General features: G+C 40.6%; 1 protein-coding gene across 2 annotated transcripts in view; it reads right to left on the bottom strand.

The window, feature by feature from the left end:
• Positions 1 to 1194: 1194 nt before the first annotated feature.
• Positions 1195 to 27129, bottom strand: part of LOC136431315 (uncharacterized) — a 73062-nt gene continuing 47127 nt past the window's right edge. The window contains exons 20-39 of one of the 2 annotated variants that reach the window (XM_066422642.1): positions 26038 to 26094; positions 24130 to 24201; positions 21646 to 21718; positions 21138 to 21257; positions 17508 to 18491; positions 15089 to 15216; positions 14019 to 14115; positions 13034 to 13100; positions 11766 to 11953; positions 11316 to 11387; positions 10824 to 10886; positions 10141 to 10244; positions 9198 to 9376; positions 8273 to 8366; positions 7530 to 7813; positions 6296 to 6506; positions 5539 to 5595; positions 4977 to 5055; positions 3371 to 3455; positions 1195 to 1344 (exon numbers count right to left, since the gene is read on the bottom strand). In XM_066422642.1, coding sequence (XP_066278739.1) covers positions 1290 to 1344; positions 3371 to 3455; positions 4977 to 5055; positions 5539 to 5595; positions 6296 to 6506; positions 7530 to 7813; positions 8273 to 8366; positions 9198 to 9376; positions 10141 to 10244; positions 10824 to 10886; positions 11316 to 11387; positions 11766 to 11953; positions 13034 to 13100; positions 14019 to 14115; positions 15089 to 15216; positions 17508 to 18491; positions 21138 to 21257; positions 21646 to 21718; positions 24130 to 24201; positions 26038 to 26094 — 3069 coding nt within the window. In that variant the 3' untranslated portion in view covers positions 1195 to 1289. The remainder of the gene's footprint in view (positions 1345 to 3370; positions 3456 to 4976; positions 5056 to 5538; positions 5596 to 6295; positions 6507 to 7529; positions 7814 to 8272; positions 8367 to 9197; positions 9377 to 10140; positions 10245 to 10823; positions 10887 to 11315; positions 11388 to 11765; positions 11954 to 13033; positions 13101 to 14018; positions 14116 to 15088; positions 15217 to 17507; positions 18492 to 21137; positions 21258 to 21645; positions 21719 to 24129; positions 24202 to 26037; positions 26095 to 27129) is intronic. The other variant, XM_066422643.1, reaches the window with a different exon arrangement.

Raw genomic sequence — 27129 nt, 5'->3', positions numbered from 1 at the left:
TCAGAAACAAAAAAAATGTATTAAGAAAGTTGTACATCTCTGATAGTTACAATGTTTTGCAGCATGGACGGTTTTTATTGCAGCAAAGAGACCCTGCAAAAAACTGCAGTACCAAATATTGATAAATGCAGTTGAATGTGAACTTGAGCATATATATGACATGTTCCCTACTTGTAGCTCATCCTACAACATTCGTTGGCAAGGCGTTTAAAACGTGCACAGTTGTGATATTTGGCAATACAAAACTTATAACTATTGTATAGTATAATTTTTCTCCTATCAATCTGTACAATACAGTTTATTTGTATAAACATGTAAAATGTGTAACTGCTTTAATTTTAATTTTTACATGCAGCTGAATACGATCTTAACCCTCCGAATGTTAAGGTGTATTATAGCAATTCTTTCTACTGGAGGGGTTAAGAGGATATGTTAGTTTCAGCAGCATGTCTGCATATCCTGGGTACATGGTAATACATATCTTTAACCCTCTCCATGCTGAGGTAGCCTTCTGACACCAAGTTTTGTATTGGCAACAGGCAGCACAGGGAGGTTAAAGTTCTAACTGCTTTCTTGTTTCCAAGTTACTTCAGTTCCGTTAGCTGTTCAGGGCACCTCAAATCTTGTATTGGAGAAACCTCGATCTTCAACTACGTTATTTTCTTTTGGTCTGTTTGTTCCGGATGGTGTGGTTCAGAACAACATAATTCAGGTTTTTAAACCAGAATTGTCTATTCCTAGCCGTAACTGTCTACTTTACTTAGTGTGGTGAAGACCAAAGATCCTGTTATTTCTTCTTGGTCTGTTTTTACCAAATGGTGTGGTGTAGAACAAGATGTTTCCGGTCTTTAACCAAAAACTTCCTTTTTCTAGCCTAAACTGTCTACTTTGCTTCCGTTTTTATCCGTACTAGAGCCGTTGTGAGGACCAAAGATTCTGTTATTTCTTCTTGGTCTGTTTGTATTAAATGGTGTGGTGTAGAACAAGATGTTTCCAGTCTTTTCTAGTCAAAGCTGTCTTCTTTGCTTCCACATTTGTATCCGTACTGGAGCTGTGGTGAGACCAAAGGTCATGCTACTGGTATTTCTCCTTGGTCTGTTTGTGCCAAGTAGTGCGGTGTAAAACAAGATCTTTTAGCTAGGTTGTAGCCATAAATGTCTCATTCCCTTTACATTGCTTCCTCCGTCCTGAGGTCCTGTTATTTCCTCTTGGTCTGCTTGTACCTGAGGAGGGGTGGGTAGAGTTTCCTCTGGCCCAGGAACCCGGAGCTGCGATGGTCCTGATCATTTCTACTGTGGGGCATTTGGCCGATTGAAAGAGAAACCATGGACGGATGGGAACTTCCTGTAGGGGTGAAGAAAAAAAGGCAGGAGTCAGAAACAGTGAAACTGGACATGCTTCTATCTAAGGTAGCTTATACATATTGATTGTTACTTTCGTATTTCCAGTGGGGCTGACATAAAGCATGCATGTTTTTAGTACCTTAGAAAACAAGGTTGTGGCGTGGCGTAACGGTTAGAGCGCTGAACTCGGAACCAATAGGTCCCGAGTTCGATACTCACCTTGCCCGGACGTTGTGCCCTTGGGAAAGGCACTTTACACGACTTCCCTGACGGTGGAGTGACGCCCACCGGGCCACTTAGGCTAATATGTTAAAATGTGTGCCAAAAACACACTACGGATTTGGTGCGCCAATGTGCCAACATCTGTACATTGACATCCACCAAGAACCGTTAAATTTTTTTTTTTTTTTTTTTTTTTAGAAAACAAGGCTCAATAACCTAACCAGTGTCTGAAGTATGCAATACAGCTTTAATTTTTTTGTGTGAATCAAAAAAGTCAGTGCTGTACATCAGGTAGGAGTCTAAGTCAGGAAACAGTAAAATTATGCATGCCTTGGTTTCACTGTGATAGAATTTATACTGTAACTGTATTATCTATAATGAATTTAGGACTTGTGAGGTTCAAACCGCTTGGCAAGGACTCCTCGGAAAACTCACTTGTTTAAGCAAGCAAATTCTACAGGACACTCAGGTAAATATGGAAGAATTTTAGTTTCTTTTTATTACAGTGACATGTTTGAGCAACCTATTTGTCTCTGTGTGGTGCTTCAAAGTTGTGTATTTGAACTCAGTATTTCAGACATACATGTATGATGTTCATAGAAATATCATGTAATATCAATTCTTTTGGTACGTATTATACTCCACCATGCATACTCACGATTGAAGAAACAGTGCAAATTAAAGTAAGTAATGTGTTTCTTCAAATGACTTCAAGCAATGTAAAAAAGCAGGCAGCATATAAGTGTAAATATGTCATATAATGTGCAATAAGCAGCTGGCAAAACAAAACATAAGAAAAAAAGCAAGCAGTTCTCCCGTGGTCCTCGTCTCCATTCTGTCTGCATGTGAAATACCAGATGTCAGAGGACTGGACACATCCATGTGGAAGTTAGGTAAACTGGCTAAGGCCGCACAAATTTGATTCAAATGGATGACATCAAGCAGATTTTGAAATGCATAAACTGATAAAGAAATGAAATAGTGTTCCACAATCACATAGGCTAGCTTCAGTTAGGGACACAAAGTAGGAGGCCAACAGTTTGAGGACAGCCACACCTTATTATCCAACCACACTTATCCAAAAAGTAGGGGTTCATCAGGTGTGAGTGTACAAAACCTTACAGCCCCGTCTTACATGGTACAGCTTGTCCTAAAGCCGGCATCACAATTCATGCGAGCGTCGGCCGAATTTGTAGATCGCCCGAAGCTCGCCGAATTTCAACATCGCCCGAGCGTCGACCGTATTTTCCAATGAAAATCTCGGGGGACGTCCACCGAACACTAAAAACTAAAAATCCCCCATTAGATGGTACCATCTCTTAGACATGGTCGACGTCAGAATCGACTAACCTGGTAGTAGCCAATATTTGGATCAACTTTGATTTCTAAAAATCACCCGAAGCCCGCGTAATCGACAGGACGTCGTCGTATTTCGGCCGAAAATGCACATTTGAAGCTCGCCAACACGTCAGCCAAGCTGAATTTCATATTTGTGATGGGGGCTTTACTGTACAAGACTGACATGTTATGCCTAAAGGCAATTTACAGGTAATGCGAAAGGATCAAAACAAAAATCATCAATTCAAATCTTCAAGCTGATGTCATCCAAAAAATCAAATTTGTTTCGCCTGAGCCTTGTCCTTAATATTTTCTTGCTATTAGTAAAAGCGTGTGAGGAATGTATAAAATAAAACAACAAACTGAAAATAAAATGCGGTGCGGCTGAAAACAAAATGAACACAATCAGTGTGCGAAGCAGATGCAGCGGGAGTTTTTTTGTTTCGAGGAGTGAAAACGGCAATCACATGTTCTGGGCTCGCGAGATCCTTTTCCTGGAGGAGGGTATGGAGATGGGCTCCGGCCGGATGGTGAAGTCCTGACGACGGTACTCTGTCGGGTCAAAGGTAACGACATCAAGCATCAAACATTCAACAAGGTACAGGCCTAGCAAGAGTCCAGGGAGGAAGAATAAGGGTAGGCAATGGACAGGATGGGAGGATGATATCAGAGAATGGATAGGCATGCCAGTAAGTGAAACATATAGTACGTTTAGATAATAGTATTCATTGCATATCGACCATCCTGGATCAAAGATGCAATGTCATTGTGTGTTGGAAACTCATATATAGAAATTCTGAGTACTTGGAGGTCAGCCATTATTTCAAATGTTCCGAACGTGCGCAATTCTGACTGAAGAGTCCCAAACGCCTCCAGAAAATTGATTATGTGGTCATAACTCAATGTTCTCGTACATTGTGACGTCACGTGGCCGGAAGTTACCGGCTGTTGACAGAAAACGGTTTCAGCTGGATTCTAGCCTGGGCTGATTTTTGGGTGGTAAAAATGAATGAAATAATGAAATATTCATGCTTTTGCAGCTTGTTTCTGTGCTCTTTTTAAACGCCCAAAGTATGAAATAATGATGCAAATGTATGGGGAATTTAATGTCAATTTCATATAGATTGCCGTATCCAGAATACTTCCAGTTTTACCCCCTGAAATTGCTTAGGGCACCTTTAAGATGAAATGAAGGATAAATAAGATGAGATAAGAGATGGCAAGAGCTGCATGAAGTGTACAGGAAACAGTATTGGGAGTAAAATAAAGCTGTGTATAGCCTGAAGGCTAATCAATTCATATATTGAAAAATTGCTTAAAGTGGCCTAAATGACACAACACAGGGCCTCTGAGATGTTCTAAGGTGTTCATTCAATCCCCCAAATCCCCTCAAAAAAGATAGTATAGGTAGTTTTATTTGCCCTTAATGTAAGAATACGGTTTCATTTTCTGTGAGACTGCATTTGTGACTTCAATATCTAATGATAATAATACAATATACATGTAAGCAAGCAAGCAATTCAAATACTGACACTGATAACAGAGATTCCTGTGGCTCTGTTTGTACTATTATACCATTTACAGCGAGCAGATTATTACTGGAATGAGCAGAACACTTTGGACTAATGTTTCTGACTGTTCACAGCTTAAAGGTACAATATTTTGTGAAACACTTCTCCGGTACACAACGGATCATAATGTCTTCACACTTCGTTGAAAATGAAAAAGTCTCAAGATTTTTTCTGAAAAAAAATCTCAAGATCGTCTCGTAAAATCTCAAGATTCTCATAAAATCTCAAGATTGTGTCATAAAATCTTAAGATCGTCTCATAAAATCTCAAGATCTAGTACAAAATCTTTAGATTTTCAGAATAAATCTTGAGATTTTTTCACTTTCAACGGGGGTCATGATCCGTTGTGCATCAGAGAAGTGTTTCACAAAATTTCAGCTGTAAGCGGTCAGGGGCATTAGTCCAAAACGCTCTGCTCATTCCAATATCAATCTGCTCGCTGTTCATTGTCTTCTTGGCTCATTATGTGTGAACAAACAGGTGTGCAGGTAGGAAACCTTACCTGGCTGCAGATGGTCAAACATGGTGGGCATGCGCCACGTGCGGGACGGGGACGCCAGACGACCGTAGTAGATATTTGGCTGTAATGATGGAAAAACAAACAAAACAAAACCTTAAAAACAAGCAAATACACACAAAAAACTACAAAAGATTTAAATATCCCCAACCCAAATCACACCCAGTGGGAACAAATTTATTTATAAACATCTTTGGCTAAAAGAAGTGCATCAAAGTTTTTCCTCAGACTAAGTCTTTCACCATTACAAGTTTGCGATGCTATTTTATTACTGCAAAGGTTAGTGATGCAGCATGCATGGTGTAGTGGCTAGCAATCCAGCTTCTGGACCACCAGGCTGCATGCTAGGATCTCTATTGGAGTTCCAAACCCCAGGAGGCATGCTTCTTGAAGAAGTTGTAGTTTTTCTTGGAGGGAACCTGAAGACATCAACCTCTGCTTGACAAGACCTACGTGTACACCACAACCTTAAAGAACCCACCACACTTATCAAAACCCTGTGTGCACTGGCTCCAAGCAACCAATCTCTTGTTTAAGTCATACTTACCAAGTCTAAAGTATGGAAGTGGTGTGTTACTACATGAGGCAGTTTACGGTTTATCCACTACAAAATAAACAAAAACAAAATGCAAAACACATCAAAAGATGAGGAACCAAAAAATTAAGGCAATAATTTAGAAAAAAAAACTTTCCTAGCCTATGGACACTACTATTTTACAATATGAGACCTCAGTAATTAGATCTACTTCGTAATGCTTTACTGAAAGCTCAACATAAAAGAAGGTCTTGGGATTTACAAAGTATGTAGCCATACATAGATGTATGATCCTCCTAGCCCAGGGGTCCCGGGTTCGAATCCCCAGGCCTGATGCAACGATCCTGTGCCCTTGGGAAAAAGGCAGTTTACACGACTTTCCTCACTCCATCCAAGTGTAAAAACGGGTACAGTACTGTATATCATGTGTGTGGGTCACTACACCAGCAATAGCTGCCTGTGTCCCACGTGTATTGCACTGTTGCAATTCTAATGAAACAAAATAAAATAAAATCAGATATCCAAGAACTAAAAAAATAGATATGTGCGGCTTAAGTTTGTGGTTTTATATCGCATTTCAAACCTACCTCTGACTGCCTAACAGGCACTGTGCTGGCCCTCTCTATGGTGGTCTCCAGTTTCCTGCCCTCCTGGCTTATATCAGGTCTTAAATACACTCCTTCCTAAGCACTTTACTCCTACAGAGGAGTGTTGCTTAGTATCCTATCAAGATCAAGATCTTGTAGCATTCGCTAAAGCTCAAACCTACCTCTGACTGTCTAACAGGTACTGTGCTGGCCCTCTCTATGGTGGTCTCCAGTTTTCTGCCCTCCTGGCTGCTGCCGCTGTTCTCCCGCGACTCCTGCTGTTCGTCCGTGTCGTCCGTGGCCCCTGCGCCCTCCCGGTCCCGTCGGCACACAATGTCCTGGAAACTGGACGTGAGCTGCTTGCTCGCCGAAGCTGCCGGCTGCTTTTCTCTACTGTAAGAGAAACAGCGAGAATGGGATCAGCAACTTCACAGTGATTTTGGAATGGCCTTAACATGATTTGACAGGACTTCACAACGTTCAGTATCCAAGTATAGTGTATTAAGAAACTGGACGCCAAAGTTGCCGGCTGCTTTTCTCTACTGTAAGAGATAGAAGAGATTAGTGACATTAAATGTGTTGGAAATGCAAGCATGTTGGTATGGTTTTGCCTGGGAAAACATGTTCTAAAACCCACTATAGTTGTGTAGTCATGTTAATAACATTGGGCAGGGAAGTTTGAGTGCAAATTCACTAGATTTACCAAAATAAAACACCTTTCCAAGCAGCTTCTTTTGGCAAAACAGCTTGAAATGTATAAGACATGCTTGAACCTGTGCATGAAAGTACAATGATGAAAATAAAATAGTTTGGTCTAAATGTCATTGTACATAAAATATTGGTCCTTCCAAAAGATAAGACTGTCATTCATGTACAATGTAAAATGAATATAATGTCAAGATTGTGGAACAAGGGAGAGTAAGTTACACTGATCACCCCGACCAATCGAATCACGTGAATCGCATTGAACTCAGATTCGTATAAGCCATTTCCCAACAAATCGCTTTCTAACTTGCGTTAACGACTACATCTGACCAAACAAACTCGCCAGTGAGATGGTGGAAGGTGTCAGCTTCCAAAATACGTTTTCAGATTGACAATTTTGGCACTTTGGAAGTGATTGAATCCGCCCGCGATTTAACGTTTAGAGAAAAGTAGTAGAAACTAGAAGATAAATCGAGGGCGGATTCAATCACTTCCAACGTGCCAAATATTGTCTATCTGAAAACGTCTTTTGGAAGCTGACACCTTCCTCCATCTCACTGGCGAGTTCGTTTGGTCAGATGTAGTCGTTAACGCAAGTTAGAAAGCGATTTGTCGGGAAATGGCTTATACGAGTTCAATGCGATTCACGTGATTCGATTGGTCGGGGTGACTGATGTCATGATGAAAGATGCGCTGCTGGTGATGTTTTACCTGAACGGCCCTGCCATCTTGCCCACGCCGAAGCTGTGCACTTTGGGGTTCTCCTCCCGTGACTGGGCCTGTGGCCTCTCCAGCGCGTACTGCTGGGGGAGGTACTGCTGCATGGACGGGCGCTCCCTCGGTGGGGCGTTCCGCGGAGCCATCTCCAGGTCCTTCATGCTGATCTTCTCCATGGCAACGGGGATGAACTCCGGCATGGGTCGGTGTCGAGGGTCGCGGTGGCGCCACTCCAGGTTCTGATGGGCGGGGTCATAGTCAGGTGACTTATCCCCTGTCTGTTAATGTACAAAAAAGGTTTACATTTCTCATATGAAAGACTATAAAAAGAAAACCTACTGAAGATGGACTGTTTGCTGTGATATTGAGATCAGGACTGCATTCTTCACTCTGCTGCAGCAACACCTAGCTAGTAGGACAGTCAGCCAAACGTTGACAGGATTTATCATTAGATAGATAAGATTAGTGAATATGATGTACATGTAATGGTTGTGTCACAACTTTTGTGTGAAGAACTTTGCTACCTAGGATCAGGACAAGTGTAAGGTAAGAAGATAGGGTATACAAACTAAAATGTAAGGCTTTTTTATGGAAACTAGAATAAACAGGATGAAACAGACTTCCAGGCGACTTTGACCCTCTTCAACTATCCACGAGGTTACCTCTGAGTTAGCAAACTAGTGGGTCGCTCTAATCATTGAGGCCAAATATTCGGTCCAAAATTTAAATTCACTCACCCTGTCTGCTTCTTCTCTCTCCTCTGCCTCCTGGTTGGTTGCTGTGTTGTCGGAGTCTGGGTGTCTGGCATGCAGCTCACGAACATATGTTTCTCTGGAAACAGGAAAACACTTTGTCAGTGCAAATACGCACATGGCAACATGCACAGTCAAGCAAATTGTGTATTGTATTGGCAGGTCTGACCTCTCTTCTTGGAGTCGAAGATTGTCCTGCAAGAGATTGCAACTTGTAGGGCTGGAGCCCAAAGGGTCTAGATCTACATGTACACAATGTACATGTAGAGCTGCTGCTATAAATGCTTGTAACACAGATGACAGTAATACAACTTGTTGAAATTTTGAAAGCACGTACAAGCTAACTGTGTATTGATTTGGGAGGTGTGACCTCTCCTTGCAGTCACATTTTATACTGCAAGAGCTTGCAACTGATATGGCTAGAGCGCAAAGGTCTAGATCGAGAGTGGCTACTTTTAATGCTTTGAGTATAACAGCCAGTTTTGAAATTAAACTATTTTTTACCTTCTTACAATGAAGTTATATATATCATCTTGGCTGGATGCTATATGTTGTACATGTACCTACATGAGCTCCAAACTGTCTCAAGAGTTGTTCTAACCAAGGAGGTTAACCTGCTTCTTCTTGAAGTGTGCAATGGATGGCATTTCTTTTCTACGTGCATATGACACATTCAATGGTACAAGATGATATCTTAGGCCACACCAATTTAATTTTTTTGGTAACGGAATTTTATTTAAAAAAAAAAAAACATTTTAGAAAAAAAAAGGCTGGCCCAGGTTTCTGTTTTCATGATTTTTTTTTATAATGTTTTTTTTTTTTTGGAAAATAAAATTCCGTTAACCAAGAAATTAAATTGGTGTGGCCTTAGCAGCAATGCATTAAGTCTGTATACCAGGATTACTCTTACCTTCTAGATGTTTTTTCAGGTGGCACCTTAGCCCTGTCAGGTGGTTCTACAAGAGACTTTCTGAGGTCGCCGATGTTGGCCAGGGCTGAGGAGGGGTCTGGGCTGTTAGCAGCGGGCCGTGCGGGTGGCTTGGAGGGTGTCGGTTTGGGCTCAGGCTGGAGGGATATAACACGTATAAACTTTGAATGGAATTTATGGCACAACGGTTCTACAAGGTAGACAGTATGGCAAGTTTTGGCAGCAAGTACTTTCTTATGATAAGAAACTGTTAAAGATTTAGTAGTCTATTTTAAACATGGCAAATAAAACACATTTCGCAACAATTCTAAATAGGTACTAAGTAAGGAGTATATTCCATATACATTGTACATGTACTAGGAAGAGAACACTAATATAGCTACAGTAAGGGATTTATAACACTCAATGTACATGTACATGTAGGTATACACACATGTATAACAATTACATGTATGTCATTCAGCCATGGCTGGCTACATTACAGTGTACATGTACATTTATTTATTTATCTATTTTGATTTACCACATTTGTGGAAGGTTTGACATAACAGGTGACTATCACCTTTTCAAGATGTCAACCCAGACCAGACTGTAAGGTTTGGACCATCGCACACCTGGGCATGCCCCTACTCTTTTTAGGTGGTGGTGGGTTCTTTTAGTACGTGCGCGGGGTGTATGTGGCTCTCCCCAAACATGTACATTAACAACAGTTACTAATCTCTGCATAGAGGAATTTGTTTTTAAAATACCTACATGCAACTGCATCTGTACAATTTTTTGATAATGAAAAATTGGACTTAACACTTACAGTTCTACATGTAGGTCTTGTTGTTTTCACAGCTGGTATAACTAATTCTTCAAGGGTTCAAATTAGCTATAGCCCTGACATCATTTCTGATTTTGCATATCGAAACTTCAAGGTCACCTTCATGTCCTTTGGCATGACCTTCTTGACCGGAATAGAGGCGAAGCCTGGAACTGTCGTCATGGTGACGGGGTCCTTATCTGGAGCCCGCGGTGGGTAAGCAGCTGGAAAAGGAAATGATATTTCTTTAAGAAAAGGTGTACAAAGAAGACACCCCAATTTAGTCAAATTGTGCAAATTTGTCTAAAAGCACCAAATTTGGCCCACATGTAATTTGATGTATTCTAAACAAATCTGGACATGGACCCATCTCGATTTCTGTCCAGGAGCAGTTCTCTGGCATTTCTTATGTCAGTTGTCACAATTCCTTTCTTACCACCATAAGGCCACACCAATTTAATTTATTGGCTAACGGAATTTAAAAAAAAAAACGCTAGATAGGAAAATCAACATGAAAACAGACTGAATCTCCAAGGAAAGTTTGTACTTGGTTGCACACAATTTCAGGGAGTGAACAGGGTCAGGTGCAAGTTTTCACCCCAGCCTTCTGTTTTCATGATTTTTTTGTTGCTAAAATTAAAAAAAAAATCTGTTAACCAAGAAATTAAATTGGTGTGACCTAGAGTCTAGAAAACTCATTTATGACATTTCTAACATTTTGTCCAAAAACTACATGCAACACAATCATAGATCACCATACACTACAAATATCATTGATTAAACACATGTTTCTTGAATCTTACCAGGTGTGCCCTGTCTGGTGACCTCAGTAATGGCAGTGGAGGAGGGGACTGTGTACTGTTTGGCTGTGGGAACATACCAGAATTTGATGAATAGCTGTCATAATTAACGTTAACCATAATCTCACAAGCTACAGGATATCGTAGAGCTGACAAAAACATATCCAAGCTGGCAAACATAAAAAGACACAATGCACTGTGGCATGGGAGTGATGTTATTTGCAGAAACCGTTGTTAGAAACTAACGAAAACAAAACAAACTTATTTAAGATGAGTCACACTTTTACAACATGGATGAGAAATTAATGAAGAAATCAAAAGGTGCTCTCCAAATCCTTTCTCAAACAGATGGCATATGTGTACAAACATGTAGGTCGTTAAGTTATTATGTAGACTTCATACTTCATAAGTCCAGAATCATGTTATAAGGTATGGAGTGTACCCTTGATAAAGTAAGTTCAACACAAGGATGCCCAGATCTAGGAAGAGACTTACACTTCCAGGCCTTGGACGGGGGAGTATAGTGGGACTGAGCTACACCGCTAGGCGGGGGTTGGCTACTGGCTACTGTAAAAGTAAGATTAGAGAGTGGGTGAGTAACTTTTTACTACTCTACAACACCACAAAAACAGTGTACTACTGTATTTGTACTTTGTTGGTAAAATACACCAGTATTAGCTCATTCTGTGCATTTTTTCATTTACGAAGTTTGAGACTCCCTGATAATATTGATGATAATAATGGTTTATTGGTCAGAAATTACCCGTGCAATGGCAGCCAGTGCTGAATTGCCCCTACGTGAGCGAGCTAACGAATCGAGCGATAGGGGCTCTGCTTTCAGGAGGGTGAGTGTGAAGTAAGTTTTCAAAACCCTATCTGGACCTTTAGAAGGTCTTAGAGTAACTAACTACTGCTACTACTAAGCACACAATCATGTCTTCATACTTTCTGCCTTTAAAGACTTGATGTGAGTGTCTGAGGAGTCACTGGATTCTTCGGCGTTCCTAGCCCGCGGTATGATCTGGGCTCCGGTGAAGACCTGCGATCCCTTCGGCATACTGTAGGTGGCGCTACCGATTCTCTCCGCAACCCGTGCCACTCCGGAACTGACTCTGGACTGCACAGTGGGTGCTCTGTGGGGGTTATGGGAAGGATCAGTGGTTACCAGTTTGTTTAAGGCCATGAGAATTTAATTTCTTGGTTAACGGATTTTCTTTTTAATTTGAAAAAAAAAAATAATGAAAACAGAAGGCTGGGGTGATAACTTGCACCTGACCCTGTTCACTCCCTGAAATTGTGTGCACCAAAGTACAAAGTTTCCTCTGAGATTCTGTTTTCCTGTTGATTTTCTGATCTAGCATTCTTTTTGATATTCCGCTAACCAAGAGATTGAAATGGTGTGGCCTAAAGCATGGAAATATGCTGCACAATGTACAATGTAGCTGAAGGGTTTTTATACGTACATTTTGTAGGAATGGAGGAAAAATTAGGATTTTGAAAATTTGCTCAAGAAGCAAATAAAACATATGGCACTTCCCTTGCCAAACTGTTGTCTAATGTAGCATTAATGCCGCACTACGCGCTCCTTAGCGGAGCACATTGGGCATTAATGCTGGATTCCCTCTGCTCCCTTTGGAACAGAGCATTAATGCCAGCATACACCCCTGTCCATTAATCATCATTTATCACCCAGTCTTCTTGGACTGAAGGGGAAGTGGAAACCCTTTCCCCTGGCTGGTGCCAGTAGGGGTGGTCACACCAAATTAACCCTCTGCCCCCTAACTACAGTCCACCCTTGTTAAAAACTCCAGCTGTTGCAGGGTGCTAATGTATAGGTCAAGCATGACTAAAGGCCGTGGCAGAAAGCACTAATGCTGGAAAGATGCCAACTAATTGGTTCAAGCCTTGGTCCAAGGCATGGCTGCTAGGACATTGAGGGACTGGTATTTGGACAGCCATAATAACCATGAAATTACCATGGCAGTGTGCACTAACCAAGCATTAGTGCTGCATAAGTATTTCTGGCATTAATGCTACATTAGACAACAGTTTGGCAAGGGTTGTTCCCTTTGCAGTTACTGTATGAATTTGTTGATGTCATTTGCCTATCATAGCCTTCTGTACATACATACATGTAAGAGTAGACTGATACAACATGTATATGGCAGTCTTACAAGAAAACACTGGAAACACAAAGGGAAGACCTGACCCACCTGCTTTGCACGCTGACTATTGTAGCTGAGCCGACCCTAGACCTGGCTTCTCTGTCTATGGAAGACCCTGCAGAGCAACAGATATAGAGACTTAATGTTAACAGGTGTATATCATTTGTTAATTGATGAACAATGGTCTTGTCTTTAAGCCCCCATCACAAATAAGAAATTCAGCTCGGCTGACATGTTGGCGAGCTTCAAATGTGCATTTTCGACCGACGTCCTGTTGATTATGCAGGCTTCGGGTGATTTTTACTTTTAGAAATCAAAGTTGATCCAAATATTGGCCTTTTACCAGGTTAGTCGATTCTGACTTCGTCCATGTCCAAGAGATGGTACCATCTCATGGGGGATTTTTAGTTTTTAGTGTTCGACGGACGTCACCCGAGATTTTTATTGGAAAATACGGTCGGCGCTCAGGCGATTTTGAAATCCGGCGATCTACAAAGTCGGACGACACTCGCATGAATTGTGACACCGGCTTTAGGGAAACAAATTACTGATCATTGGTTAAGCCTGTCGCCACACAGTCAATAAGCTTTGGCCGTATTTGTTTATTGCCAGAAGGTTGCTGAATCTAAAATCGCCAGAGACTCCATGAGCATATCTTTCACATTTACAATCACACCGGACGAGGCTCAGGGACCTGCTAACATAGCATTGGTTGTTCCCAAAACGTTCTGCAATGATCATGAGCGAATTACTGCTGAAAGTGTAATTTAGAGCTCACAGACTTGTCAATCAAGTGTCAATCTGTTTGACATCAATGTGCTGGACATTTTGGGAGTCATCAGAACTGAATGGAGAGCTCTGGCCGAAAACAGAACATCCTGGAGGGAGATGTCTGTAGCCGCCATGCATCTGCCCTGATGCCTGCAGTTGATTGATTGAGACTCGTCCGCCGATCGATTTTTGTACTGTGTGACAGGGGCTTAATGGATTGACACAGTTGTTAAAAATGCTGTTCTGTTGATGTGTTGCTCACCTATTCTGGAAGCTGCCTTGGAGTGCCCCTCGTCAAACGGGGACGGATGCTGCTTGATAGGGCTTTGTGCGCGATGGGTTCTCCTGTCCCTCTGAGCCTGTGGGACAAACGGGGAGATGAGGGGAGACATGTATACTATGAAAAGCTTGTCAAAGGTCGCTTCTATCTCTATGGTGTGATGAGGTCACAACACAAAATAGTAAAATCGAGCTCTGATGTAACAGAAAGCATGCAGTAGCCCATGATGCTTTTCCTGCCTCGTGTAATACATTGTTACTGTAACAGTCCTTATCTGTCAGGTGATCATCACCCCAAAAATGTATTTCAACAAATACATTGCATTAATATAATAGGTCAAAAGATCAGTGTTATAAGAGGTTTTAGTAAGCACTAAATGAAGTCCTGCACATTCTAAGTGCATAGACCTGGCGAGATTTTGTATGGCTGTGCAATGTCAGGTATTTTGCATTTCACTGATGCTAAAATTTGATGGATCTTACAATGGAGATCTTCTAATCATCATGCTCGATAGAGATCTATGGAGGGACATACAGTACATGTACATGTAGTGCCATCAGATCAATGGCCAAACTGAACTGAACTGTGATGTTTTGTTTGTTTTCCTTATTTTCCTTTGATATTTGATGACAGAATAATTCATATGATTATTGTTTTGTATAATTTTGATCTATTTCTTTATGAATTGGAAATGGTAGTTTTATAATGTATAGTGTAATCACAATTATTATATAGCGTAATCTTGTGTAATATATAAAGCGTAAACTCAATTTATTTTGTAGTTCCTTTTCTTTTCCATTTGTTTCAGTAGGATTTATGGTACAATTTCAATTTGTTCTTTCGTTAATATTGCTTAGTTTTGATTATGTATAATTTTGTAAAAATTCACATTGTCTTGTTTAGGGGAGGCCCATGAAAAGCCACCTAGGCGTCTGGCCCCCCCTGCATGTTTTCTTTTTGCCCTGTTTATCTTTTTATAATTATAAAGTTACATAATATGCGAATAAACAATTAACAATAAACTGAGCTTGTAACAGGGACACAAAACGCACCTGGATGGACTGTTCGTGCTGCCTCTGCACCTTGGCCGACAGCTCGACCAGGTGTTTCTGTGACATCAGTCTCTTGTTGGGATCCTCCTTGTGTCTCTTCTCCACCTCCATGGGCTCCACTGGCTCTTCTATAGGGGAGGGGAAAACAAGCCAAGGCGTTCAGTACCCTCGAAATGGAGCACAATTTCTGTGCTTTACTAAGAAAGTGATCGCTGCACGAAATGGCCTCGGATCCCGGCGGATACGTAAAGGAATTCCTCCGGAATATTCCAAAGCCCGTGCGGATTTAGTCGGATCCGTTAGTTACGTTGGATCTGTCAGTATCCGTTAGTATCCACCAAAAATACAAAAAAATCCCTGTACGTATCCGTCAGGATCCAAGGTCATTTCGTGTAGTGAATGATTCATAGAATGATTGGGCCAAGATGAAATGGACCTTATTCCCATCAAACATCTGTAAAGGATAAGAAACCTTTACTGGTTAATTAGTAGAGTGCAGGTTGTGTATACAATGTTCAAATGAGAGACTGTATGGCATTGTTTGTTCTATTGTGAGGCTTATTAATGTCTATGGAGTGGGTTTACTGTTGAAATGGACCTTATTCCCATCACACATCTGTAAAGGATGAGAAACCTTTACAGGTTAATTAGTAGAGTGCAGGTTGTGTATACAATATATGATGTTTAAATGACAGACTGTGTGACATTGTTTGTTCTACTGTTAGGTTATCATTGTCTACATGTATGGAGTGGGTTTACTGTTGAAACAGACCTTATATCCCCATCACATGTCTGTAAGGCAACACCAATTTAATTTCTTGGTTAACAGTTTTTTTTAAATTTTAGCCAAAAAAAATCATGAAAACAGAAGGCTGGCGTGAAAACTTGCATCTGACCCTGTTCACTCCCTGAAATTGTGTGCACCAAAGTACAAACTTTCCTCTGAGATTCTGTTTTCCTGTTGGTTTTCCAATATAGCATTTTTTTAAAAATTCCTTTAACCAAGAAATTAAAATGGTGTGGCCTAAAGGATGGAAAACCTTTAACATCAAACTGGTTAGTAGAGTGAACATCTCCAGTACCCTCAAAAGAGGGACTGTATCTTTGGTTTACTTTGAGCGTTATTAAACAGGTAATCTAGGTTTACTGTTCAAATGGACTTTGCCTTGACCAGTCTGGAACTTATAAGATACCTGCCCATGGTCAGTAGTTTGCAAAATGATGAAGATGCATTTGATAAGTACATGAATATTGTAAGTATTATGTGCCTTTTCATAAGACCTTGCAACTTCGAATTGTTAAAAACTGACCAAACCTACTTCCGTTCCAAAACAAACTCTGGGGTGTCTAACAGGAAGACCTTTTGAAATAAGACCTTAAAACAGTTTATACTAATTATAGATCGGATGATAAGGGGGGAAAAATCTTCCTGACAACTTTCACTTGAACTCCTATTGTAGTCTACAAACAGCCGACAGTATTGGCTTCTAAAAAAATGTTTGTCAAAAAGACGACCTCTTTGAAATTCATCGGTAAAGTATTTCCAGGAGTAAAAGAACCCCGGGCCCACACACTTATCGAGAAGAGTAGGGGTGACCCGGTGTGCTTGGCTAAAAATGTGAGACACAAAGCCGCATTTCACTACCACTTGCTACTTGCTACTTGGAAAAGCACCACGCTTCACCTCAATCAAAGATGACTGTTTTACCTTCATGAAGGCCTCAAAAATCTCTAGGTTGAAAAGTTTTTTTTTTCTACCTGTTCCAGAAATGAGCATCTAATTTTTTTACTTTTACGTAGTCCACCACATACATATGCAACTACTGACTGTAACCTTCTCAACATTCACATCCTCTAAACAACAAAAAATGCGTCTTGCCTAAACTGGATTTATCAGACTGTATTCATGCCAAGATATGTAGAATTTTACATCGTTCCAGAGTATCAATCTTCGACAGTTGTGAGAATTACAACAAATGCAAGCGATCCTTTTATAGAAGCTAAATTAAAGGCAAACTGGCTACAACTTCATCTATGAATGATATCGAGCCCTTGCGCAGCAAGGCCATATGCTACTTGTGACGTGGACTTCTTATATACATGTACTCTTCTTGTACATTGTCTGGGGGACTTTCTGTGTTACACGACGTCTTCATGGAACAGTTGCAAGAACTACTATAATGGGATCATCTAGAGACTCACTGGTAAGTGCTGTACAGTTAGGCATCAAGGCATTGTACCTGTAAATAAATGCTTAATATGTGATATTAGAGCTTAAGTGCATTTCTGTTAGTAGTGAGTGTGCTGAATATCTCCAACCATTGTGATTTTCAGATGATAATGATGATGATGAGTAGTGAGTAATTGTGCACCAATCCCTCCACCTGACCACCTGAGCTGAACTAAAACTCCTCTCTACCATCGGACCACTGAGACGCCCCCTCTTCTTCTGTCCTGGCCGTCGGGAAGGGTAACATGAAGACTGCTTGCTTAAGAGTTACCCGCTGTTCAAGGTCTTCTACGGTCTCCTCTGTGCTCTGTTCTTGCATATCACATTGCACTGTCCTGTGGTTAACTTTGGAGCTATCAGCCTGTGCTGCTTCTGCGGTTGCTTCTCTGCTCATGTCCCTGGTTGACCCGGGAAACGTGATGACTGCGTTTGACATCCTCAATGACTGCGACTGGTTGGCTCTCCCTCTACTACTTCCCTCTCGGGATACAGCCTCAGCCTCCTTTGCTCTTCGGCACTTTCCGTCTTTTGCTACGTCTGAATCTACAGGGTTCTTCCAAAGTGGAGGCCCTTCGTCTCCTACTGCGCTCTCCCCCGGGAAGCCAAACACTGCCTGCTTGACTGCTGTCGGGGAAACGTTGTATGGCGTGGGAACTCTATAGCTACTCGATGGTTTCTTCCACTGTATTGGCTTGGCTACTAGCCGTTTGAGTCCGGCAGACAGCACCGTGTGGTCGAGCCCCTTCGTTCCAAACCTGGCATCCCCCAGGGTTGGCTGCGGCAACTCCAAGTCATACAGGTCTGTGTCGTTGGCAATGCTGTAATCTTCATCTCCCTCTGATCTTGCCGTCTCCACGCGAAGGGCCTTCTCGATCCCAGGCAGCGCTCTCCTAGCCGCGAGCGATACCGCAGAATCGGTCGGCCTGCTCATCACCTGGAAGGGGACGCCTGCCTCCACAACAACCCCGACCGAGTTGATCGCCATCGTCGGTTTGTCCGATCTCTCCTTTGCTTGCGGACTGCCGAGGGGGCTTGGGAGGGAGTTCCTTCTCTTCCATGCGAGGTATTCCTGCAGCTTTCTCTGGCAGCCCCTCTGGAGGTTCTGCTTGTCGAGCGACATGGACTCTACGAGCTTGAAGCTGAGCTGGGGATTGCGGGAGGGGGGCTGGCTGCCTGTGGTTGGTGGTAATGCATAGGAAGACCCGTTTTCAGTCACTAACTACTATATTCAAGCTGGAAGTAAATCTTAGTCAGAAACACGTCAAACACAAATCGAAGATGGAATGTAGTAAAACTAATTTTTTCTTATCTAAAATTTTGTCTAACTTGAAAAACTGAGTGAATGAAATCTGTCGGTCTTGCAATTATGTATTTTTGACTCAAATGATGATGAGTTACATTGTAAATTCACACTACATGTATATTGCCTCGACTACATCAAAACTTCTATGCAAAAGCCCATAAACATGTATGGTCTGATAGCACTTGAACCTGCAACCAGTCCATTGTTGGCAACAGGCTGGGCATGAATAATGTATAATTGCACACATAACTATAGGCAGTAAGATAAGCTAGAAAAGTATGGAATGAAAAAGGACTTTGAGGACTTTGACACAACAGATGAAACTTCTGGCATACATGTTTACATGGACATGTATTGTAGCCAAATTTGATACCATGCTTTTTGTATTTTGAACAATGATCACCCTAACACATGGCAATGGCTCAATGGAAATGCTATAGATTTGAACATTTGAGATACAACATGTACAACTGATACATACATCTATATATATAATGAATTCTCCAAGACTTTGAAAGACTATCTTTTCAAGTACAAATGTACCACTCTCAAGATGAGCACTTTTCTAAAAGTAACACTCTTAATGATTTCTCTGGGAAAGTTTCTGGACACATTTCTAAACACCATAGCTGCAGTAAAACCCCATCACAAGCACGGCACACAAAACGGGCACAAATACGATCTCATCTGTACGTGTGAGTGAAAGGAAGAAACGGTGTCTTGTCTTCCTCGCTGCTGACGCACTTTGCCTTGTGGGGAGGGGGGCTAGTACGGACCACAACAGGAGACAAGGTGGATACGAACATGTGAACAGACATGTACATGCATTATACACTGTGACAGTAGTTAAACATACATGTAATCCATGCCCACATTCAATATAACATGACATATAAGACAACACCTCTCCACACACACTGCAAAGTTAGCAATGTTGGTTAGTTTTGTTTGTTTAGATACATTGAACTTCGAGCAATCTTTTGATCATAGGGCCAGACAGGGCCTCAAAAGAATAGTGCACACGACTGAGTAGTAACCCAAGTGACCGTTCAGTGTAATATAACCAGCTGCTTCCGCGCCGGGTGCCTGCGAAGCTGATGTGTTAAGGCTTCTGGCAGTTGTAATGGCTATATAGATACAGATACACAGGAAGTTCAATACATCCAAGTGGTACCTACAGTTTCCACGTTATTTCTTATGTGAGTAAAAACACTTAAGAAAACAATCCTTTGCATATGAGTAGTTACAGATTAGTACATGCATTATACATAATGTCTGAAACTGTTTGAACAAAACAGGCACTATATTTCAAAAAATAATTTTTCTTGTCCGTAATTTGGCATCGGCATATTGATGATTTGGGAAGAATTAATTTGCTCTTAACTTTTTCTGTGTTTTTTTTTTCAATCAAAAATACAAAAACAATTAAGAATGGCCTTGAATTGCACACTAAATAATTGATAGCAAATGAGATAGTGCTGGTAATTTCTTTCATGTTGTTAGTAAAAAATCACTACGCATAATTTTCTAAGAAAAATAAGTTAGTAATCATGCACATCACAGGATTAGTCACACCCTTGGTTAGATCAGAAAATCATTGGTTAGTTGGTTAGTTATGGTGCGGTTAAGTCATTAACCTGCTTGCGTGGGTGACCACTGACAGGCCACGTCCCTCATAACGGGCGCGATCGGGTCCATATCGTGGTCCTCGCCGCCGTTTTCTCCTTCTGGCGTGGTAGACACGGTGCAAGGTGTGGTAAGAGGAGAGACAGAACCCACCACCACAACAATACAACACAACACCGTTACACATGCAGACGCTACGCACACAGGGACAGGGTGGTAAAGGGTGCAGATGGGAGAAGGAACGTCTCTTTTGGTTAAGAACTTTACTCCCTTTCTACTGTGGATAAGGCCACACCAATTTAATTTCTTGGTTAACAGATTTTTATTTTCCCCAAATAAAATTTTTCAGAAAAAAAAAAATCATGAAAACAGAAGGCTGGGCCAGCCTTCTGTTTTCATTATTTTTTTTTTCTAAAATTTTTTTTGGGAAAATAAAAATCCGTTAACCAAGAAATTAAATTGGTGTGGCCTAACAGGCTTTTTGGTTGTATTTTTTTGTCCTGTTGCAAATTAAGGAAGATTCAGGGAGAATCGTACCAATTATGATTTTCACATATTTCTTATCCGTTTCCTTACTTTATTTTTACAAATCACAATGTTTATTTCATTTTTATTCTACGTAATACTTTACTGGTACAGTTTTTTGGTAGTACACATGTATCTTCAAGCACTTTTAAACTGTAACTTTAGAAGTACTCCACCATAGTTTCAAATGAAGACAAGTGTTCAAAGTCACCACTACTACATGTAAATGCACTCAACACTGCAGGCTTATTTTGCTGTTCATTATTTGAGATAGTCCTACTTTACTTGTAGAACATTTTAGGAGCTGAAATCTGAAATGAAAGCAAACAGGAGATCTAGTCAGACACACCACACTGTGTTCCCACCTGAGTAGTTGTCGCTGAGGTGGTTGGCGACGTAGTTAGCTGCAAAGTTCTGGTCGTGCTGCGGACAGAGGCCCTCGATTAGGTGCTTCTGACCACTGGCGTACCGGAAATGGGGCACTTCTGTATGGGTGGGAACATGTATGCTCATCACCATCTAACAATTCAGGCCGGGATTCATTTACTCACTGCCAGCTTTTTTTGGTTATTTACCATTATCTTTCAAGGGTGCATGACTGGTTTATTTTATTTCAACAAGATCAAATTCAATACCATAGCAGCCATAATATGGCTGAATTGAGGTATGACTTACAACATTTAAATCACTGAGACTAATATAAAGGATGAAACATCATTGATGGTTAAAACCCACCAGAGGTTGCAACAATAGAAAACAACTTGCATTAACAAACAGTAATTACAATTGGAGCGGTAGCACAATTCAAGATCAAGGATTTGTAAAAAAAATATCATAAAAACAGCTTATTCAGGAATGGGTGTGTACAAGTACCTTTTGCCTGTTCATTGGACAGCATAACTCCACTCCTGAGGTAAGCCTGAGTAATGGCCTCCAGGTAATCCGTCTGTGGGAGGGGGAAAGGACAAAGGTCAGATGCATGAACCAAGGTCAAATGTATCATATCAAACAGACACATGACAGGGCAACAGGAAGAAAAAAGACATCTGTCAGTGTCTTCTTTATGGCTTGTGACTATCTTAGACAGCATACAGTGCCTAGAACTATGGTGTGTGTGTGGGGGGGGGGGGGGGGGTATATCAAAACGGATTGCAGATTTCTTGTACTGGATTCTGTTGCCTGGACAGAATTGTGCCAATTATCGAATAGTCTCAATTTTACAGAGACAAGGCCACAATACATGTACCATGTATAGTCAGTCCACAGAGGTTTGCAATTTTGATGTTAACCCTTTAAAACGTAATATTTTCCTTTGATAGCACATCATGTAATAACATCTCACATTTCAGCACCGAGGACAGGAACTATTTTGTGGGCAGGTTTGCTGTACAGCATTGTTTAGCCATAGAGATGACACTTACTAGGAAAATCAAGCTACAACAAGGTGTGACAGAGATAGTAGTGATGATGGCAAGAGTCCTGGCAGGTGACTACTGCGGGTGGTTGAACGAAACAGGGTTTTAAAGGCATCCAGAGCATTTTATGAGGCTTGAAACTTGATTAAACAATTCAAATTTCTAGTCATTCCTACACACAGTAAGTGTCAATAACACTATACCATTACACATTGACATTAAAGGAGCAAAGATACGATGTCGCTGTGTGATGAGAACTGATAGAAAATCCAAGCCCTAATAGAGTGATCCTGACTGTCTATCACAATTAGCGGTTCGACCAATGAGAGAGTGACTGCATGTCCGTCAAATATTTGCATTTCTATGTTTTGACGGAGGTGGGCGGGGCTATGGTATCGGTTTATTCACACTAGGCGCGTGAAACTAAAAGATCACCATGTAGCTTATTTTGTGCCGCTTTGGAGCACTTTTGATAAGAAATCCGCACGCAAATGTGGTAGACAGTGGCATTAAATGTCAATTTCATAAAGATTACAGCAACTAGAATGTTTCCAGTTTTCAAGCCTCATAAAATGCTCTGGGAGCCTTTAACTTGCTGGACAGGGTATAGTAGCACTAATGCCCAACAAAATGTCTAATTGATAACATTACATGACAAAACAATAACTTGTTGAGAAATATTGCACTAATTCTTGACAAACTTCTGACAGAAAGGGTTAGTGCAGTGAGTAGTGAAGAAACTGATTTTAGTGGATGTTAATTTTGGGAAGTGTTAGATATGGTTAAAAAGTCTCAATCAGTAAAGGACACACCATGCACAAGTGGGGAAGGTGTTCAAACATGTGACATGCTTACTACATGTATAGTATGTTACTTTAGAACACTTAAAGTTAAACTGACAATATAGAATAGCAAACACTACAGCAACTATTCTATGAATACTACAAGATGTACAAAAGATATCAGACAATTCACAACCTCTATAAGAAGTCTACACTATGTTGTATACAATCAGTAATACAAAAAAAGGGGAGAAATACAATGTTGTGCATGGTTCTAAAGAATCTTTGAAACCAAAGCAAAATTAGTGAGAACTCTCATGAACTGAATGACAGCAGAAAATACTATGTTTGCTAGATCTAACCTCCATAAACATTATTCCACCTGGCTCTATAAATCCGCCACTTTGAAAAACAGTGGGTTTGAGAGATCTCTAGTGCAGCATCCCCCAGGTATGCACAGTTCAGATTTACAGGAGTGCATGATACTGGGGGACGTTGGGTTTAAGATCTGTTTGTACAAATCTTTTCGGGGTGGCAGAAATAAGTAACCTGGTGGAATTATGTTAGTAGATGCAGGGTGCGAAATACCTGGTTGCACGTTGCACAGTGCAACAAGATTTCGGTTGGTGCAAGTTAATTCCAAACCCAGGTAGCGCAGTGTGCAACCTTATATTTTGAGCCAAAGATTTCAATCGGAAGCTCACAAAAACACAGTGTCACTCTCATAAAATTCGGTAAATCTTCAATTGAAATAAAGAAATCAACACTTTTTCGTTTTAAACCATCCAAAACCCTTCATAGATCGTGGAATTTGAGCTGAAAAAGACAAAAACACACTGCCCTGAGCTAAACAAGATGTTGTTAGGTCAATGGGAACACAATACTATCTAATATATATTTTGAAATGTTAGTAGTATTATACGCTACATACGAGCTTGATTTGAAGAAATCGGTGAATGTTGCTGGAGCAACCTGAAATTTGGATGTGCAACCTAGCATTTGCCCTTGGTTGCAACATGGGCAACCTGGCTCAAAAAAGTATTTCGCACCCTGAGATGTTACAGTGTTGTGCTCTACTGTACGATACAGAAGTGCGGTGCGTCATGCATTACGAGTGCGGTTCTGAGTAGTACACCGTGAAAACAAACAGCCACAAACACCTTGCTCTTCTGTAAGGATATGACCATGACTTGGTTGAGTAACTCCCCGGGGAGGTCCACTTGTGAGACTTGCTGCAAGTGTTAGTCACCACAACACACCATGATTAGGGCTAGTCCACTTACAATGGAGGGGCAGAGCAGAGAATTTTCCTCAGCAGTGTAATGGGTGTGGAGAGGGGTTGAAGGCTGACAGAAGAAAAAGAGCTAAACATTGTTTGAGATGATGATTGTGAATATAGCGTTGGTAGGGACCTTTCATGATAAAAGATAAAGCGAACAGAAAGATAGTTAAAGAGTTCTACGAATGAGTGTTTATATAATAATTTAAAAAAGGACATGGGCAGTCAGAAGGGATAAAGCAATGCACTGGAGGTAAGTGCGAGTTGGGTTACATAGAAAGAATCAAAAATTTAAAAAAATATATGGTGGGGTTGTGAAATTAGGAAGAAGCGAAAAAAAAGGATTGGAAAATTTTCTCTTCTGTCCCCCCCAACCTAACCTCTTCAATGGACTAGCCTTATGAAAACACTGCAAACAAAACCAAACCAACCAACAGAATATGCAGAGTGCGGAGCTGGGCATTCATGAAATGAAACTGGCTGCGGAAAAGCTTTACAATTTCTTTTAATTATCAACTCAAATTTTGGATACGAAAGTTCGCATTGAAGATCTAAAGGCCGAAAAGTGTAATTTGGAAAGAAGCAACCAGACAAATGTGCCCTGCTCCACTCCTGGTGCAAGTGAACACTTCAACACAAAACACCTGACAGTGCAAACCATGGGGCATGCAGTGAACCGTGAGATGGGAGACATGCATGATTGTGGTTTATGTGATGATGGGCGGTCATTCTGTCTCACAGATATCATTGTTGGTTCCTTTCTCTCTCTGTCAGTCTGGTACAGACAAGGACATAGTAACCCACACAGAAAGATACGGTTCTTTACTTGTGAAATTTGGATGTGAATGAAAAAATTATCGAACAGTTCTGCAAAGAAAGAAGTCTGAGATTCCTGGCATGGGAACTGACCAATCCTGCATCAAAGTTAAGTCAGAAAAATTACAATTAATTCACTGTACACTGCATTTTTCCTTTTTTTTTCATTTTGGTGGCTGAGGACTTAATACACTTCCTTTTCCAGTAGACTAATTGGCCTACATTGTGGCAAAACATATTCCTAACTAGATAAATGAATATTACATTATGGTACTGAAAATTGCAAAATGCACCAAAGGTCTAGGTCCAATCAAAGTAAAAAAGGGGAACCAAACAAGATATCTGTCAGACAGAGACAAGACCGATATATGGATGAAATGGGTTGAACTGATGAGTAGCCGTTAACATGCAGCTGGTTCACATGCAGGTTTGAACCAGCTCAACATGCAAGGTGACATGCAAGCTCCAACGGTGAGCTAACGTTAGTCTGGGGATCATCTCAGACAATTCTACACAAAATTCTCAAAACAAAATCCATTTCTTAATCATCTTTTTTGTAGCTAATCACTGGCCATGCGATCCTTTTAACTTTTCAGAAGGGTGTAAATAAATCTAATGTAGCTTTAGTTATCCTGTTTAGATCTATCCCATATTTTGACACATTTGACATACCGGTAATATTATTTTTCAAACCAGAAACTTGGTTGAGAAAGGCAGGATTGATTTGAAAGACAATACTTTGTCAAATCTTGTGTCAAAATGAAATCAGTACTGCCATACTGGTTTGAAAGATAACATTTTGTCAAATGTGTCAAATATGGGGTACATGTAGATAACTATGGCCTTTCATTGCTTGACCTTTGAAAGCTTTGTTTTGGCTACATCTGCAGCACTAATTGATCAAATGAAATAGACTTTGTTGAGGAAGATGTGAGAATGCCTGAGATGAACCCCCTAAGCTCCCTAACCCTACCTTCATGGTATATGGGATTTTTGCACTACTCTGGCAGGTACACTCTGTGTGAGCAGTCTGGAAAAGGTTTAAGGCAGGGACAACTTTTAAACTCAACATCTCCTGCTGGAAACACTCACTACCGGCAGTCAGTAAAGGTAAAGATAGTCCCGAATAAAATTGGCCTTTTCTGAGGTTGTTGGGGCAGTGGGTTGTTGTGTACTGTGTCTAAGGCACAGTATTGGAAGGTGGAGCCCAACCATCTCCCGTCATCACCTTTTACCTCCCAAACTGAAGTCAGGTGTTAACTGGCGTTAAAGATTGCATATTTTCCAAGAAAAGTAGAATTATGATCTGGCAACAAGACAGCCCAATTTGGCTGTCTTCTTGCCTTTTTAGACTTTGATGTTACTTTAATTTTATTTTCAATAATTTTCCAGGTAACCTGGACTGTGAAACAATTTTGCTTTAGAGTTTGTGATTTACAATGAAAGAATAATCTTTAAACTTTAAGATAGAATTTGTGACACCTGTTTGACTATTTGAAATTTCAACAAATAAAGAGATGATCATAATTTTTTGTTCTTTGCACACATCCAGCAGGAAGAATTGTATTTAAAATGTTTCCTCTACTTTAAAACAGTTCCTGAAATATTAATACACATCAAGCAGTGGTTACTAATAGGCAACCTTTGAACCCCAAAGCTGGGAATGTAGCAAGGTTTTTACCCATGGAAAATTTCATGAATGTGCAGGGTTTAATATGATCAAAGTAAAACCAATCAAGACTTAGTGATTTTTCACTCCTTTTTTCCAGGAAAAAAGATTACTTTGAAATGGTGCTAAGGTTTAGAGCTTTGTTCCCTGGTGCAAAATGGTTGGAAATTTTTCCTTCAAAATTTCAGAAAGACCCCTTGTGGCTTTCAAAAAGTTCTTGTGTTCCATTGTGAAATTTTTAAATAACATACTGCATCAATTGTAATGGTATTTTTGTAAGCTGTATTTATTTTTAGTATTACCGGTGATTCTTGTGAGTCCAAATTTCCAAGTGGGTATAGAGAATTGTATAAGATTTTGATGTTGTAATAGATGGTATCAAAACATTGCAATTGT

The sequence above is a fragment of the Branchiostoma lanceolatum genome, chromosome 3 (genome assembly GCF_035083965.1).
Source record: "Branchiostoma lanceolatum isolate klBraLanc5 chromosome 3, klBraLanc5.hap2, whole genome shotgun sequence".
Lineage (NCBI taxonomy): Eukaryota > Metazoa > Chordata > Leptocardii > Amphioxiformes > Branchiostomatidae > Branchiostoma > Branchiostoma lanceolatum.
Note: the sequence above shows the minus strand (reverse complement) of the source record. Positions and strands in the feature narration are given on the sequence as shown.